Source organism: Coregonus lavaretus, assembly GCF_964263955.1.
Source record: "Coregonus lavaretus genome assembly, chromosome: 18".
NCBI lineage: Eukaryota > Metazoa > Chordata > Actinopteri > Salmoniformes > Salmonidae > Coregonus > Coregonus lavaretus.
In genome coordinates, this window is record NC_140005.1 from 40,373,388 (window position 1) to 40,392,840 (window position 19,453).

The following is a 19,453-nucleotide window of genomic DNA, read 5'->3' on the forward strand; positions in this document are numbered from 1 at the left end:
CTTGACTTCATTCCCTCATAATTCCACCACCTTTACATGCGAGGAAATCATGAATATGGTAAAGCAATCTGTCGGTTCCAAGTGGAAAAACATTGACTTTGTTTTTTTCCTTTAGAAATAACACCGATATCAATGCACTGTAATTTATACATCGATAAGATCTATTGATAAGACCTAGGTAAATAAGCAATCCATTTGGTTAAGGGAATTGTAAATATAAATTACAATTGTTTTAGATCTATTTTACTTTATGATATCTGGAGACAAATGTGAAAGCAGTCATATTTATTCAACTGAAAAGCATGTCAACATGAAATTATTTCCGCCTCTTTCCCACAGTAACGTTTAAATAGCTAGGGGGGATTGACCCCAGCCATTATCACATTGGTTGCTGTAGCTTCACTTACCTCAGTCAATCTACAAACACATAGCCTATTAGCTATACAATTAGCCGATACAAATGAACTCACATTAACTCAGTTCCTAAAATATGCCCTCATATGCAGGGGGTGAAATTTGGAAACCCAAGCCGGGGCTGTAGCCTATGGAAACGGGCCAAACCTACCGAGTTTATTTATGTGCTCTAGAATGTTTTAATTATATACCCAGACTTTTCACTTAAAAAAAAATATATATATATATATATCCTATTACATATTAGTATTACAAGTTGTGCAATAATTTGGGACATGTAGCCTATTTTAATCATTATGGACCATACATAGCAGTTTAAACCTGGAGCCTGGTGCACAGTTCACGACAACTCTACTGTTGTCATCACAGTTCCTTGATTAGTGAGGATTAGGGTAGATTTATAGGACAATTGTTCAACCCCTATAGTACAGTTTTCTCACTTTTCAATATTTCATGGATTAAACAATTGAATTTGGCAACTTTCATGATGAATCAAACCACTGTATTTTTTAATTCACCAATATATTGTGTGCATTAATGCTCTTTAACTCTATTTATGTATGATTCATAAAAACTTTCCTAACCCTAAATAATCTACAAGATCAGAGTATTTTTAAATCTACCAATTGGTGCAGAAAAGTAGACAAATATGCAGGTATTTAGATGGTTTTCTTTCATTGATCCCAATTCTGAACCCGTTCTTTCAGTAAAATCTGTGGAGAAAATGTAAATTAAAGCTACATCGTATTTAAAGAAATGGCTTTAGATAAATGTACTGAAAACCCTATTGAATACAAATTCCACAAGAAAATCTGTTGGACAGCAAGTGGGAGGGTTTTCCGTAGTTGAATTAAATGTATTCAGTGTGCGCAAGGGGGCCACACCTGCAAAGCCCCTTACACACCTGTATACAGTAAGTCTAAATACCAACTACTGAGAAGTGCTTCAATCTAAATGTGTGAAAAATAAATAGATTTCCTAAGCCTGAATGGGCCATTGGAATCCAGCAAGGCAGGAGGGACAACACAGGTAGGAGATGGGTAGCCTGTTGGTATGGTATGGTGGCTGGATCACTGGGTATCACTGACTCTCTCTCTCTCTCCAGATGAAAGACAGATTCGGCCAACTGCAGGATACGTTGGACAAGCCTGGAGGAAGAGGAGGAGGAGGTTATACCAACAAGGCCTTCTCCACTGTGGATCTGGACCTAGATGACCTGTCTGCCCATTCGGGCAGCAACCATGCAACAGTGGCACCTGACAACAACCCTGAGCTGAACAGCATCCTCCAGGAGGCCCAGCATGTTCGGCAGGAGATCCAACAGATCCAGGAAGACCATGCCCAGCTCAGGGAGAAGAACTACCACGCCTTGAACAATACATTGATGGACGACACCAGTGAGGTGATCCGGGACGCCAACAACATCTCAGCAGACATCAAGGCCAGAGGAGAGGCCGTGTTGCAGAGGCTACACAGGATGAACAAGGAGACCAGGAAGCTGGAGGTTCAGCGAGGTAGCACTAACCACGTGGTACGCATCGCCCGGACGCAGTACACCAACCTGAGCACCACCTTCAGAGAAGTGATGTTCAACTACAATGAGACAGAGCTGGGACACAGGGAGAACTGTAAGAGACTGATCCAGAGACAGATGGCGATTGTGGGCAGAGACGTCACGTCTGAGGAGGTCGAGGAGATGATGGAGAGCGGGCAGCAGTTGAATATCTTTAACGCCCTGACTGATGGGAAGACGGCCCAGTCGGCACTGACGCAGATCGCTAGTAGACACAAAGAGCTGCTAGACCTGGAGAAGAGGATCCAGGGGGTTCAGGAGCTGTTTCTGGATGTGGCTGTGCTGACAGAGGAACAGGGAGCGGTGCTCAACAACATCGAGACCAACGTACAAAAGACAGAGGCAACTATCGCAGGTGCCAGCGTTAAACTGAACAAAGCCAAGAGATATGACAAGAACAATCCCATCAAGAAACTGTTCTGTTGCTGCTTTCCATGTTGCAAATGATTGTATGTCTCATCTGATACATTGTGTGTGTTATCCATTATTTTGATATTAATGTAAATAATAAGATTGTTTAAGAAAGCAGACTTTGCAATGGGACTGGGAGGTAGGCCTACAATAAGGCCAGGTGTCGATGGATAACCATTTCCAGGAGGTTAATACTGTATGAGGGATGTGTAGAAGGGCCTAAAACCCCTCTTTGGACTACCAACCAACCACACTTTCAATCAAAAGAACATTGCATTGAGTTTGCAGAGAGTCTGAACTCTTTCTATTCTAGGTTTGATCATCTGTACTTTAGTCCAGAGAAGGATGGGCTGCTGTGTGAACTCTTATCATTAGCACAAGGGGAAGCTGATTTGGTAATAGAGGAAGCAGATGTTGATAGGGTTTTAAAATGAATAGCAGTAAACAAAGCCACTGGCCCAGGTAACATTAGTAACCATGTTCTGAAGTCCTGTCACAAGGATTTGTCAGGTGTGTTCTGTGAGCTGTTCAATCGCTCACTGAGAGAGCATACGGTACCAGCTCTGTGGAAATCATCCAATGTATGCCCAGTGCCCAAGAAGAGCTGCCCTGCTATCCTCAATGATTACTGCCCTGTTGCACCTGTCATAGTGAAAAGTTTTGAGCGTTTGGTTCTCTCCCACATACAAAACAAGGTTTGAGACATAGTAGATCCCTTTCAATTTGCCTACAAGCAACAAAGAGGAGTGGACGATGCTGTTCTGTACCTACTGTTTCAGTCACATCTTGAGAAGCCTAAGTCCTATGCCCGGATGGTGTTTGTGGACTTTTCCAGTGCTTTTAACACTATATAGCCACATCTAATTGAACAGAAACGTTTGACTATGAACCAAAACGTGGATTCTATATTTTTGGTCAAATAGTCTGCAATGGGTGAGATTCAACAGTGAGTGCAGCACATTTCCACTAGAACACCACAGGGCTCAGTCATCTCTCCTGTCCTATTTACACTATACGGATGACTGTAGGAGCACCTGCCCTGAGACAACTTAGATCAAATACACAGATGACACTGTTATTCTTGACACATCCAACTCTGATGCCCTAATTAAGTCCATAGTGGACAAGTTTGACCTCTGGTGCAAGGAGAACTTCCTAGATCTGAATGCCACCAAGACCAAAGACCTTGTCATAAACTTTAGGAAGGAAACATCAGCTCCAAAGGCAATCACCATCGGTGACCAGAGCATTGAACAGGTGGATGAGAATAAGTACCTTGACAACAAGCTAAACTTTGGAGCCAACTGTGGGCAAGTGTTATCAAAATGTCAATCCAGACTGTAATTCCTGCGCCAATTTAGAAGGCTGAATGTTATTAATCAATCTGTTTTACAGTCATTTTACAGATGTTTTATTGAGTCTGTCATAACATTTAGTTTAGTTTTCTGGTTTGGGTCCATCACACGGGCAAGTCAGAATACCGTAGAGAGAGTTGTGCAGGTCAGTGGTAAGATTAAAGGGAGAACCCAAAAGGCGCCCCTGAGACATTTACTAAGACCACACATGCAAGAGGGGTAAATAAATAATCTTGGATCTAGCACATCCACTGAACAACCAATATGCAATACTGCCATCAGGGTGCAGACTCAGGTCTTTAACTCTTAAAACCAAGATAAGCACTAACAGTTTTGTACCGGCATCTGTACAGCTTTTAAATAGAAATAGATTTTTGTAATTTATATTTATCTTGTATAGTATGGCTCTTATGTTTATATGTTTACTATATGTATTTATCTTATATGACTTGCCACAACCGAAGTTCCTTCTGGAAAAATAAAGTTATTCTATTCTATAACAGAACCATTGAAAAGCATCAAATATCAGCTCATGATCTGTCTTCAGATACATTTCTATTCAGAAAGTATTCACACACCTTGACTTTTTCCACATTTTGTTGTTACAGCCTGAAGTTAAAATGGATTAAATTGAGTTTGTGTGTCACTGGCCTACACACAATACCCCATAATGTTTTTAGAAATGTTTTCAAATTAAATACAAATGAAAAGCTGAAATGTCTTGAGTCCATAAGTATGTAACCCCTTTGTTATGGCAAGCCTAAATAAGTTCAGGAGTAAAAATGTGCTTATCAAGTCACATAATAAGTTGCATGGACTTACTCTGTATGCAATAATAGTGTCTAACATGCTTTTTGAATGACTACCTCATCTCTGTACCCCACACATACAATTACAGTATCTGTAAGGTCCCTCAGTCGAGCAGTGAATTTCAATCACAGATTCAACCACAAAGACCAGGAAGGTTTTCCAATGCCTCGCAAAGAAGGGCACCTATTGGTAGATGGGTAAAACAAAAAAAAGCAGACACTGAATATCCCTTTGAGCATGGTGAAGTTATTAATTACACTTTGGATGGTGCATCAATACACCCAGTCACTACAAGGATACAGGCGTCCTTCCTAACTCAGTTGCCGGAAAGGAAAGAAACCTCTCAGGGATTTCACCATGAGGCCAATTGTGACTTTAAAACAGTTACAGAGTTTAATGGCTGGGATTTATTTTTTTAAAGACAAAACTGAGGATGGATCAACAACATTGTAGTTACTCCACAATACTAACCTAATTGACAGAGGAAAAGAAGGAAGCTTGTACAGAATGAAATATCCCAAAACATGCATCCTGTTTGCAATAAGGCACTAAGGTAAAACTGCAGAAAATGTGGCAAAGAAATGAACTGTATGTCCTGAATACAAAGCGTTATGTTAGGATTAAATCCAACACAACACATCACCGAGTACCACGCTTCATATTTTCAAGCATGGTGGTGGCTACATCATGTTATGGGTATGTTTATCATTGGCTAGGGTGTTTTTTTTATATATATAAAAAGAAAAGGAATAGAGCTAAGCACAGGAAAGATCCTAGAGGAAAACCTGGTTCAGCCTGCTTTCCAACAGACACTGGGAGACAAATTCACCTCTCAGCAGGACAATAACCTAAAACACAAGGCCAAATATACACTGGAGTTGCTTACCAAGATGACATTGAATGTTCCTGAGTGGCCTACTTACAGTTTTGACATAAATCGGCTTGAAAATCTATGGCGAGACATGAAAATGGCTGTCTAGCAATGATCAACAACCAACTTGAAAGAGCTTGAATTTTTTGAACAATAATGTGCAAATATTGTACAGTCTTATAGGTGTGCAAAGCTCTTAGAGACTTACCCAGAAAGACTCTCAGCTTTAATCGCTGTCAAATGTGATTCTAACATATATTGACTGAGGGGTGTGAATACTTACCTAAATAAGATATTTCTGTAATACATTTTCAATAAATTTGCTAACATTTCTAAGAATATGTTTTCACTTTGTCATTATGGGGTATTGTGTGTAGATGGGTGAGAAAAACACCCAATTTAATCAATTTTGAATTCAGGCTGTAACACAACAAAAGTATAATATGTATAATATGGGCCGATTCCGACTTAGGAAATGTACGACTTTCCTACGCGCTTCTCAGTAGTTGGTAGTCAGACTTAATTTATGCAGGTGCATAACGGCCTTTGCAGGCATGGTTCCCTCGCCTGTGCTCAATACATTTAATTAAACCGCTGAAAACCCTCCCACTTGCTGGCCAACAGATTTTCTCCTCTAGTTTTCATTCAATTCGGTTTTCAGTACATTTATCTTAAGCCATCCATTTAAATATGGTGTACCTTTAATTAGACTTTTGTTGGCCGACTCACTAGAATACATCGAAAGAACGGGTTCAAAATATAGATATCAATGAAAGAAATCCATCTAAACATATGCATATTTGTCTCCGTTTCAGCACCAACTGGTAGATAAAAAAAAAAAAACTGATTTTAGGCTAATTTTAGGGTTAGGAAAGTATGCATGAATCATTAAAAAAACAGGTTTGCAGAGCCTTTACGCACAAAATATATTCCTTTATCCTGAAAGTTGTCATATTCAAGGTCAATCCATTAAATATTGGAAGGTGCAAAAAAAGTGTACAATAAAGGTTGAACAATAGTCCCTAATCTACTTAATCTACCCTAATCATGGAACTGTATGACAACGGTCCAGTCGTCGTGAACCATGCGCCAGGCTCCAGGTTTAACCTGCTATGTGTGGTCTGAGTTCCATGATGATTCAAATAGGCTGCATGTCGCAAATTATTGCACAACATTAGCCTAATATGATCCACTAATGCTAGTGACCCTCAGGAACAACTTCACATACGTGACAGAGGAAAGAAAGGTAAACGGAATTGAATGGAATGATGCAAAATGTAAGCTACAAATGTAAGAAAACTAACACTAAAGTGACAGTTATAAATGTATGTGGGTGTTACTGATGGTGGCTCCCGATAGTGGCTAATATTTAACATGATAAAAATTATAAAATAAAGTGGAGAAAAGCCCAGGCATATAATTAAAACATTCTAAAGCGCATACATCAACTCGGCAGGTTCAGCCCTACAGAAGCCTATAACTTGGGTCTCCAAATTTCATCAACGCTAATTATAAGGGCACACAAATACAATTCTGAATAACGGTACCGCTATTTATAGTCTACTTCACTGTGGAAAAGGGGTACACGTCATAATGATATGATTTTCAGTTTGCTTCTATATGACTGGTTTCACATTCGTCTCCAGGGATCATAAGGAAAAATCATCTAAAACAATTGCTATGTGTTTTTATAATCCCCTTCTCCAAACGGATTACTTATTTACCTAGCTCTTATCAATAGATATTATCAATTTATAAATTACAGTGTATTGCGAATGCTGTTATTTCTATCGGGAAAAAATAAAGTAGACTTGGAACAGGTAGGTTCGCTCGACGTTATTCATGGTTTCCTTGCACGTAAAGGTGGTGGAATTATTAGGGCATTAAGCAGAGTGTGAATTACACTATGGCATTCATTTAAACTGTAAAAAAAAAAAAAAACTTTTAATGTGGCATGAACACAACCAGTCATGATATTGTCATCTGATTGTCAAACAAATCACTTTAAAAAGTAGGCATGTTCTTCCACTCCAAAATAATTCCAACATCCAAACTGCATGTATACTCGCACCATTTTAATTAATGGAAATAGACACCTGTTACAAAACACCAAAAAGTGTGCCTAATGACATTCAGAGATTGTCATTGATTAGCCCTGCATTAGTTGATGTGTCTTGGTGACAAATTGACCTTTTTTGGAGCCTGAAAAGTCAGGACACCTGAAATGGGGCTGAAACTGTCCCGGGAAAAACGGGATGGTCACCCTAACACACATGATCAACTTACTAGACTAGGATACAATGTGTATTAGCATGAACTTCAAATAGGCCTACCGGTAGCCAGTGGTGTAGCGTTTAAAAAATAGGTGGGTAAACTCTGATTGCCCGTAGCGGTGAAAAAAGTACCGCTCCCCATGCTTTCAATGCATTTTTTTTTTTTTAAAGGTGGGTAAATGGCGTTTACTCTCCACTAGGCCTACACCACTTCCGGAAGCCTACCCTCTCAGCCGAGGCAATTTTAAACACATGAACACGCGCAGAATAGGTAGCCTACATTCAATATAATGCATGAGTTGAATCAAAACATGTTTTACACCCTAGTTCATGAGTTGTCCATAATTCATGAGTTAATGTTTGGAGTCTTCACAGATCGTGTGACATAAAACACTTCCTTTCTTTCCTTACATTAATGACATTTACGACAGTGTTATTTGTCATTATTAATCATTTAACAATATAATTAGAATATTGAATTTAAACCCTGTACGAATGATGGATCTTGGAGATCTCAGAAAATGCACAAGTGTAACTATGCCTACGTTACATTTTATTATGTTTTCCGTGAAAACAGTTCGCATGCGCACACAAATCCAAAATAATATAGGCCTATGCCATTGCAAAATCGAATGCTTCTAACCGAAAGAGTCAACTATTGGCCTACTGTCATTAACGTATACTTGTTGGATGGATTGGATGCGCATTGGTGTCTAGCTGTAGGCTGTAGGCTAGTCTAGTGATATTATCGACCATCATGACATGGTCAAAACATATTGCTAAAATGGGACGAGGTCTGTCCATGATAGGTCGTTGCTCTGCCTTCTTGACATCTCAGCCGACCAGACAGGTCCTACAGGCGCTAGTTCTTTCGCACCTGGACTACTGCCCAGCTGTGTGGTCATGTGCGGCAAAGAGGGACATAGGTCAATTGCAGTTGATCCAGAACAAAGCAGCACATACTGCACTTAGATGTACACGGAGGGAAAGTGTCAGGAACATGCATGTCAGTCTCTTCTTGCTCAAAGCTGAGGAGAGAATGACTGCATCACTATTGGTCTTTGTGCGAGGTATTGATGTGTTGAAGGTACCGAAGTCTGTTCAAGCAGTTGGCACACAGTTTGGACACTCATCGGTACAACACAAGACATGCAACTAGAGGGCTCTTCACAGTCCCCATGTCCAGAACAGAGGCTGGGAAACGCCATGTCTACATGGGACACTCTGCCACCCCAGATAACTCAAGGTAGCAATAAATACAGTTAAAAGAACACCTTACAGCACAAAGGGGACAGTGAAGAGACACAGCCATTTTATATATCTTGTATTGTAATTTGCCCTGTATTATGTATTAGACCTAGATATTGTGTGTATGTTCTGATATGTAGGCTATGTGTGACGTTTTAAATGTATGTATTTCAGTCCTTGACTAATAATGTTCTGTACTATGTATTATGTATTATGTCAAGTTTCATGTGGACCCCAGGGAGAGTAGCTGATGCTTTTGCAGCGGCTAATGGAGATCCTAATAAATACCAAATACCAAAGGTGATCCAGTAAAGAAAATAAATATTGATAGAAAATAATGAAGCTAAATAAATTGTCTACTACTTCTGGCCACAGATGGCTCGGAGAACACCAGTACCCGCGCACCTGAACAACAAAGCAATGAGCGCTCTAAACAGCTGAATGACTCAAGCAAACAATGATAAATTAACAGATACAGCTAATACATTGGAATAAAGGCTATTTTTATCAAGGTCGCATGGCAAACAAATGGCGAAAATGAGGAAGTACAAAGGGAAATGTGTGCATAAAGGAGCTCAGCTGAGGCTGAAATTCAGCACTAGGCCTACCAGGTGGACAGCTTCCCCACAAATAAAAAACTAAATGTTTAAACCATGACAGAGAGGTGGGGGTGTTCGTTTCATTAGAATATTTTTATTTTAATATTTACCACTGTAAAATATGTTTACAACTGCATTTTAAAGAAATAGGAGAGTGGTTAAATTAGCATTATTTAGAGACCCCCCCCCCCCCTAAGTTAGACTTTTGTTGCATTTAGTGGTGCTAATGTCTCAAATTCGCACCATGGAATGAAATCAAGGTCAGAATACCACATATCTGTAGACACTCCTCTGCCACACCTTAATTTCTTAGATCTCCACCCCGAACGAAGAGAGGTTGAATAGCATGCTGATCTCATGCTTATGTTTAAATTCAGAATATGCATAGAGAGAAAAGTGCACACAACGGGAATTACCCGTTCCATCATACTCATTGAAATATACTAGAAGTATAATGTACAACAACAACATTGATAAAATCTCTGTTTCCAGTAACATAAAACAACCACAATATAAATGATAACTGGCAACAATGTTTTAAGAGTTTTAAATATGAAAACGTGAACATGGTTGTTGTCCTTCCTTCAGCTTTTTCACCTGCGCTGTTGCGGTGGATGAAAAAAGTCAGAGCAGCCGTGGGGACCTCCCTGCCAGGGGTGTATTCACTAGGAACCAACTGGAACCAAACTGCAGAAACGGGGAGGGATCAATCTGAATGTATCCAATATAAAACGTTTTGCTACGGTTTGCACTCATGAATATACGCTATAAATTAGGTGGTGGGCTGGTTCCTGGCAGCACAGCTAGATGACTAAACGGAGCAGAAAGGGGAAATGATTCTTCGAGGATTTGTCTGTTCTGTTTTAATGATTTTGGTGTTATAGGACAGTCTACGGAGCACGATATCAGGTAAAATGTTTAAGATTAAGTTTGGAGTTGCTTCAGTCCTGTTATTTAATTTAGCCTACAACGTTATCACAGAACGCAAGGTTGTGATGAGATGCGTTTTGCTCATCAAGTTGAGTTTGGGTTGTTGTCCGAGTGAAATTGTGTGCTGCTCTATTTAATTGTAATGTGCATTATTCCTTAAATGTAATGTGTTGCGACTGTTGTCTGTTACAATAAATAATGTCGAGAATATAGGTGTGTACCTGCGCTTGTGTTTTGGCCCGACATTTTTGCCATGGTGTTCAGTTTGGTCACAGAAAGAAACTTGTCATATTGCATTCTCTTGTGTAGCCTACTGTAACAGTAAAATACATGTAGCAACATGAAAGAGATTAGAGAGATGATAAATCATAACCTAAGCCTATAATTAAATGCCTGGAAAGGGTTCAAGGTGTGTTGAAGGGTGGTAAAGAATGTCTTTCAGTGATGAAATTGTTGTGAAAATATTAACTTTTGTTATATTTTTAATTTTTTTTACATTTTACGTCATTTAGCAGACGCTCTTATCCAGAGCGACTTACAGTTAGTGCATACATTATTCTTTTTTATTTTCATACTGGCCCCCCGTGGGAATCAAACACACGACCCTGGCGTTGCAAACGCCATGCTCTACCAACTGAGCTACCTCCCAGCCGGCCATTCCCTCCCCTACCCTGGACTACGCTGGGCCAATTGTGCGCCGCCCCATTTGTCTCCCGGTTGCGGCCGGCTACAGCAGAGCCTGGATTCTAGTGGCACAGATAGCACTGCGATGCAGTGCCTTAGACCGCTGCACCACTCGTTATAGATGTCCTATGAGTCAATGGCCTGGAATCTAATAACTGATGTCTATAAAAAATAAAGTAATCACCGACCATAGCCGCGATAAGTAGGGGCGCTGAAAAATCGGAATAAAAACACCCAACATATGAATTGTAGTTCTTCACAAAAGTAGCGCACTGGGCCTTTAATAGTCCTGTATCGTCTGCAACACCAGCACAGTCAAAAAGATTTGTCCAGCCCCATTGTCTACTCGGACAAAATAGGTGTCATTTCATTTCCTGTTATAGAATGGTGTTAAATTGCCTTAACAGAAAAGGGGCTTGTGTCTGTTATCTATTTAAATCAGATATGTTGCACTTAATACAGTTTATGCAGCTTGCTAACTTCTTAAGGCAAGATAAAGTCAACTTTTGCTGAAATTTGTTGCATGACCATAAATAATTAAAACAGCAATGCTCTAGCAGGGTTTTGCTCTACAATATACAGGAAGTAGGATGAAAGTGAGGAGATGATCAGGAGATGACCCCATGAACATACAATAACCCTCAAAACATTTCCCGCCCATTCCAGGTAGGATGAGAGACAGACTGGTTGACCTGAAGGGGGTGGCCCCCGCTTCTCCACACACAGACGAGGGAGGTCAGGGTCGGGGCACTGATGACGAGGAAGAACTGGAGCAGCAGTCAGTGGTGTTCGAAGACATGATGGACAGCATCTTCAGAGAGGCCCAGTCCATGAGGAAGGAGATCGCTCTGCTCCGGATGGATGTGAAGCGTCTGGGCAAGCAGAACACCCGATTCCTCACCTCTGTCCGGCGGATCAGCTCCATCAAACGAGACTCCAACGCCCTGGCCAAGGGCATCAAGACCCAGGGGGAGGGCATCTACACACGGCTGGAGAAGATCGGCATGCAGCACAAACAGCTGGAAGAAGAGCACGGTGCCCATTCTGCTCTGGTCCGCATGGTGCGCTCACAGTATGTTTCTCTCACCGGGGCCTTCCACGAGGCCATGTCTGAGTACAACCAAGCGGAGATGAGCCAGAGGGAGAACTGCAAGACCCGGATCCAGCGCCAGGCAGAGATCATGGGCAAGGAGGTGACCGGCGAGCAGATCGAGGAGATGGTCGAGACGGGTAAGTGGAACGTGTTCTCCGACAACCTCCTGACGGACGGGCGGATGGCACGATCAGCGCTCACGGAGATCGAGAACCGGCACAAGGAGTTGGTTGAGCTGGAGAGTCGGATCAAGGACATCCATGAGCTGTTCTTCCAGATGGCTCTGCTGGTGGAGGAACAGGGGGCCATGGTGGACAACATAGAGGCCAACGTAGTCGCCACAACAGACTTCGTGGGCAAGGCCCAGGCTCAGATAAAGATGGCGGTGAAGTACAAGAAGAACAACCCCTGTAGGAAGTTGTTCTGTTGTTGTTTCCCTTGCTGCAACAAGTGAGACAGACAGCGACCGATATCAGTGTTATTGTTTTATCTAAAGTCAAGATCCTCTCAAAAGTTTTTTCATGGCCATGAAAATGTATTTAAAGAAGTAGAAGTAATCAATTTGCAGTTGTTTACACAAGTATGAACTTGATCCTGAAGATGTACAGTATGTGTGTTCCAATGTACACTGAGTGTACAAAACATTAAGAACACCTTCCTAATATTGAGTACCCCTACTACCATACCCCATTGAAAGGCACTTAATTATTTTGTCTTGCAAATTCACCCTCTGAATGGCACACATACACAATCCATGTCTCCAGGCTTAAAATCCTTATTTAACCTGTCTCCTTCCCTTCATCTACACTGATTGAAGTGGATTTAACAGGTGACATCAATAAGGGATCATAGCTTTCAACTGAATCTATGTCATGGAAAGAGCAGGTGTTCCTAATGTTTAGTACACTCAATGTATGTTTAAAATTATTTATGCAGTTTGACATGCAGCTATTTCTGCCTCTTACTGTAGAAGATACATTTTATATTAACGCCCTTGCCTAGCTGGTGTTAGGAGAAAAGACCCAGTATCTTGATGTCAAACCACAGAAGCTAACATGCAAATGAATAGTGTGATATGGGGTGTACCATTTCTCTAATGTTGTAAAAAGAAAACATTTGTTCGGTGCGCCAGGCTGGCAGTTAAAAGAATACTTGATGAGTGAATCAAGAATGTTTACTTGAGTGCAGTTCAAATGCTTGCTTCTCCCACTTGTCCTATAACTTTCAGCTGTATTGAATGTTTGATTTTACAATTGTTTATATTATTTATGGTTTATGACAGGATATTGTGATTTGTATAAATACAAATGCTGTAGAATGGCCCTATGTGTTTCATTTTTGATGTACACAATTACTTGATCATGATGCAACATTCTAAACTGTTATTGTGATACATTTTAGTTCCTTTCTTGGAGACACAACCATTATTGCTACACTGACTGATATTGCAACTGAAGGCAACCTCAGAATGACTCAACAGGATTTTACAGTGTTAAGAAAACAAGAATGTGCCTCTACTTTTCCATTATACACATCACATGCAGATATCCAAGAGACCATTGCTATGTTTAGTCTCCAGCATGAGTCAAAAACAGACTCATAGAATCCTCATCAGATTGCTGTGACATGTAGGCTAACTTTCAACGTCTGTGTTCCATAACCCCACCAGCAAGTGCAGTACCTATCTCTCTGTTTGACAATCGCCCAATCCTAAATCAACCACTGCCCCTTCCCCACAAATATCTAAGGATCCTGCTGTGTAGATCTGAAAGGATTGGATGCGTATACTATATAGTAATACTTCCATAAGTCAGTTGGTATTTCAGAATTGAGCCTCAGCCTACAGTATAGGAGATGCAATGCAATTTGTGCCTGATGTTTTAGAATGTGAGTCAATCACTTAGGCTATAGGAAGTGTGTGGTATATGGTCGATCATTGGGCAAACAAGCTTTGCCTATACCAATGCTGCTGCAGCCTGTGGCTTTTGCATAGGCATACTCTGTGTAGCAACCCATTTAAAGAGGCTATCTATGCCCTGGGTATACCTATTTATTTTGTAGGCTGTGACTAGTCACAAACAGTGGTGTAAAGATACTTTAAAGTACTACATAAGTCGTTTTTTGGGTATCTGTACTTTACTATTACTTTTTTTGACTACTTTTACTTCACTACATTCCTGAAGAAAATAATGTATTTTTTACTCCATACATTTTCCCTGACACCCAAAAGTACTCTACATTTTGAATGTTTAGCAGGACAGGAAAATGGTCCAATTCAGGCACTTATCAAGAGAACACGTGGTCATCCCTAATGTCTCTGATCTGGCAGACTCACTAAACACAAATGCATAATTTGTAAATGATGTCTGAGTGTTGGTGTGCCCCTGGCTATCCCTACATTTAAAAAACAAGAACATTGTGCTGTCTGCTTTGCTTAATATAAGGAATTTGAAATGATTGATACTTTTGATACTTAAGTATATTTTAGCAATTACATTGACTTTTGATACTTAAGTATATTTAGAACCGAATACTTTTAGACTTTTACTCAAGTAGTATTTTACTGGGTGACTAACTTTTACATGAGTAACTTTCTATTAAGGTATCTATACTTTTACTCAAGTTTCACAATTGGGTACTTTTTCCACCACTGGTCACAAAGTTCTCTCTAATTAAATGATTGCCTATGTTTAAATCAAGGGAAAATAAGACAAAGCACAATATTCAAATAACTGTCCAATTTATGCTGTATCGTCATCAAGGGAACGTATTAATTTGATAGAACACATTACACATTGTCACGCGTTTGATTTGTATCTGTTGATCAGGCTGAAGTCATTATGGTCAATCGACAGCTGTCTTGCAACATCGTTACAATGGCATGTCAGAGTAGCTATCTCTTTGATAATAACAGTAGCACCCGCTGCAACGACATAAGATGCCGTTTGATAGATTGTTTTTACATCGGAATGTTACATTTTTGCGAGTAGCATGCAAGAAAACGATTAACCTTTGCAATATATCCAGATATCCATGACCTGTTATTGGACCTCCATTTGACGCCAACCAGGATGGCCGAGTGGTTAAGGCGTTGGACTTAAGATCCAATGGACAACTGTCCGCGTGGGTTCGAACCCCACTCCTGGTAAACAGCGCACGTTTTTTATTAATAGTTCGAGTTCCTGATGTCATGTTGATTGGTAATGTTCATACTACTTCTAAAGATGTGCAGAAAATGTATTCACGACCTGAAAGAGTTACAGCGCTACAATTGTCTATTATATTTACCATTGTCTATTATATTGTAAAGTGACCGAACTAACAACGGAAATGCATGTCCTCAAAGATGGAAGGGAGGCGAAATCAGGTGGCACCATTCTAGCCAATGAGAGGGCAAATACGCGAACAACAGGCCATAGAGATAGATAGAGGACTCATCTTTGTATCGGTGCCACTGTAGCATCTGTGACAGAATGGGCAGAGCCATTGAGGTTGATTGACGCTCCCAAATCATAAGAATCCCCACCCAGTTGACTAATTTAAAATGGTGAAAGCCCTCTATGGCAATGTCCCTAAAACAGGTTATATCCACAACTCAGATATAAAGTTGTTTTTCAAAGTTGCCGAAATGCCACCTGCGTCCACTTACATCAGTGACTTCATAACAACCTAAATATTACGAAACTTCTATTAGATCAAATAAGCCTGACCTAGCAAATGACCAATTACATTTTTTGTTGACCAAATACGACACTCTCTCATTGACCTCCATACAGATTTTGGTCGGAGTAAAACATAGTAAAACCAAAGATTATGGCAAGATACATGTCTCTCCGCCCTAACAATGGGAGTCGTTTTCCATAAAGGCGCATGGCAGGTTGTCTTGCACCCTCCTGCCCTTTCTTTGTATTGGTGGATAGATCTCATTATTGTCATCCTTTTTTAAATATTTGATGACGGTTGTTGACGTCAACTGCTTGTATTCAATGGAAAGAGCATGGCACCGACATGGCAGCTCTGCTTCTATCTCCTAAGCAACAATTTTGTTGTTTTTGTGTGTTATTTCTTACATTATTAGCCCAGAACGTTTTTTTGTGTTAATACATACAGCCGGAAATACCCTTTGGATATCAGAGCGGCGGTAACCAGCATTACGACCAGGAATATGACTTTCCCGAATTGGATACTTTGTTTGTACCCCCGAGGGCAATTGAACATATCCCAGAAGCTGCTCCAAGACGCCGCCAGCGGAGAAGAGGTATTCGGAGTGGACTTATAGTCTGACTCAGGTGTGCACACCATCCACCACTTCCGAGTATATTACTCGCTAATGTTCAGTCTCTGGACAATAAAGCAGACGAGCTAAGGGCGAGGACCTCCTTCCAGAGAGACATCAGGGATTGTAACATACTCTGTTTCACGGAATCATAGCTCTCTCCGGATATACTGTCCCCGTCCATACAGCCAGCTGGGTTCTCAGTACATCGCGCAGACAGGAATAAAGAACTCTCCGGGAAGAAGAAAGGCGGTGGTGTATGTTTCATGATTAACTACTCATGGTGTGATTGTGATAACGTGCAGAAACCCAAGTCCTTTTGTCCACCCGACCTAGAATACCTCACAATCGACTGTATTACCTCCCAAAATAATTATCTTGGGTTATAGTCACAGCCGTGTATATTCCCCCTCAAGCCGATACCACGACGGCCCTCAAGGAACTACACTGGACTTTGTGCAAACTGGAAACCACATATCCTGAGGCCGCATTAATTGTAGCTGGGGATTTTAACAAAGCAATTTGAGGAAAATGCTACCGAAGTTCTATCACCCTCCCTTTGGCAAATCAGATCACGACTCCATTTTGCTCCTCCCTTCCTATAGGCAGAAACTCAAACAGGAAGTACCCGTGCTAAGGTCTATTCAACGCTGGTCTGATCAATCGGAATCCATGCTTCAAGATTGTTTTGATCACGCGGACTGGGATATGTTCCGGGTAGCCTCTGAGAATAACATTGACGCATACAATGATTGAGTTCATCAGGAAGTGTATAGGGGATGTTGTTCCCACTGTGGCTATTAAAACCTACCCAAACCAGAAATAGATGGCAGCATTCGCGCAAAACTGAAAGCGCGAACCACCGCATTTAACCATGGCAAGGTGACTGGGAATATGGTTGAATACAAACAGCGTAGTTATTCCCTCCGTAAGGCAATCAAACAGGCAAAACGTCAGTAGAGTCGCAATTCAACGGCTCAGACACGAGACGTATGTGGCAGGGTCTACAGACAATCACGGATTACAAAGGGATAACCAGCCACGTCGCAGACACCGACGTCTTGCTTCTGAACACCTTTACCCGCTTTGAGGATACCACAGTGCCACCGACGTGGCCCGCTCCCAAGGACTGTGGGCTCTCGTTCTCCGTGGCCGACATGAGTAAGACATTTAAGCTTAATAACCCTCGCAAGGCTGCCGGCCCAGACGGCATCCCTAGCCGCGTCCTCAGAGCATGCGCAGACCAGCTGGCTGGAGTGTTTACGGACATATTCAATCTCTCCCTATCCCAGTCTGCTGTCCCCACTTGCTTCAAGATGTCCACCATTGTTCCTGTACCCAAGAAAGCAAAGGTAACTGAACTAATTGACTATCGCCCCATAGCACTCACTTCTGTCATCATGAAGTGCTTTGAGAGGCTAGTTAAGGATCATATCACCTCTACCTTACCTGTCACCCTAGACCCACTTCAATTTGCATACCGCCCCAATAGATCCACAGACAATGCAATTGCCATCGCACTGCACACTGCCCTATCCCTTCTGGACAATAGGAATACCTATGTAAGAATGCTGTTCATTGACTATAGCTCAGCCTTCAACACCATAGTAACCTCTAAGCTCATCATTAAGCTCAGGGCCCTGGGTCTGAACCCCGCCCTGTACAACTGGGTCCTGGAATTCCTGACAGGCCGCCCCCAGGTGGTGAAGGTAGGAAACAACACCTACACTTCGCTGATCCTCAACACAGGGGATCCACAAAGGTGCGTGCTCAGCCCCCTCTTGTACTCCCTGTTCACCCATGACTGCGTGGCCACGCATGCCTCCAACTCAATCATCAAGTTTGCAGATGACACAACAGTAGTAGGCCTGATCACGAACAATGACGAGAGCCTACAGGGAGGTGGTGAGGGCCCTGGTGGAGTGGTACAAGGAAAATAACCTCTCCCTCAACGTCAACAAAACGAAGGAGCTGATCGTACAGCAGAGGGAGCACGCCTCTATCAGCATCAACGGGACCGCAGTGGAGAAGGTGGAAAACCTTCAAGTTCCTCTGCGTACACATCACTGACAATCTAAAATGGTCCACCCACACGGACAGTGTGGTGAAGAAGGCGCAACAGCGCCTCTTCAACCTCAGGAGGCTGAAGAAATTCAGCTTGGCCCCTAATACCCTCACAAACTTTTACAGATTCACAATTGAGAGCATCCTGTCGGGCTGCATCACCGCCTGGTACGGCAACTGCACCGCCCACAACCGCAGGGCTCTCCAGAGGGTGGTGTGGTCTGCCCAATGCATCACCGGGGGCACACTGCCTGCCCTCCAGGACACCTACAGCACCCGATGTCACAGGAAGGCCAAAAAGATCATCAAGGACATCAACCACCCGAGCCACGGCCTGTTCACCCCGCTACTATCCAGAAAGTGAGGTCAGTACAGGTGCATCAAAGCTGGGACCGAGAGACTGAAAAAAGCGTCTATCTCAAGGCCATCAGACTGTTAAAAAGCCATCACTAGCCGGCTACCACCCGGTTACTCAACCCTGCACCTTAGAGGCCATAGACATGGAATCACTGGTCACTTCAATAATGGAACACTCGTCACTTTAATAATGTTTACATACTGCTTTACTCATTTCATATGTATATACTGTATTATATTCTACTGTATTTTAGTCAATGCCACTCCGACATTGCTTGTCCTAATATTTATATATTTCTTCATTCCGTTCTTTTACTTTTAGATTTGTGTGTATTGTTGTGAATTGTTAGATACCACTGCACTGTTGGAGCTAGGAATACAAGCATTTCGCTACACCCGCAATAACATCTGCTAAATATGTGTATGTGACCAATAAAATTTGATTTGATTTGATGGAGAGAGAGGCTATGCTGCTAGCCTCATGACATGAATATG

The 19,453-nt window shown here is 41.7% G+C and overlaps 2 protein-coding genes across 2 annotated transcripts; both read left to right on the plus strand.

The window, feature by feature from the left end:
• Positions 1-1,519: 1,519 nt before the first annotated feature.
• LOC311145653 (syntaxin-11-like) lies at positions 1,520-2,434 on the plus strand (the record flags this gene model as incomplete). Its single annotated transcript, XM_084181920.1, has 1 exon — positions 1,520-2,434. One exon carries the CDS (start codon positions 1,520-1,522, stop codon positions 2,432-2,434), a length of 915 nt encoding a protein of 304 aa, XP_084038046.1.
• Positions 2,435-10,350: 7,916 nt separating this feature from the next.
• On the plus strand, positions 10,351-14,380 carry LOC311145475 (syntaxin-11-like). The gene is made up of 2 exons (XM_084181720.1): positions 10,351-10,463; positions 11,835-14,380. Exon 2 carries the CDS (start codon positions 11,840-11,842, stop codon positions 12,713-12,715), a length of 876 nt encoding a protein of 291 aa, XP_084037846.1. The 5' UTR covers positions 10,351-10,463; positions 11,835-11,839; the 3' UTR covers positions 12,716-14,380.
• The last annotated feature ends 5,073 nt before the right edge of the window (positions 14,381-19,453 follow it).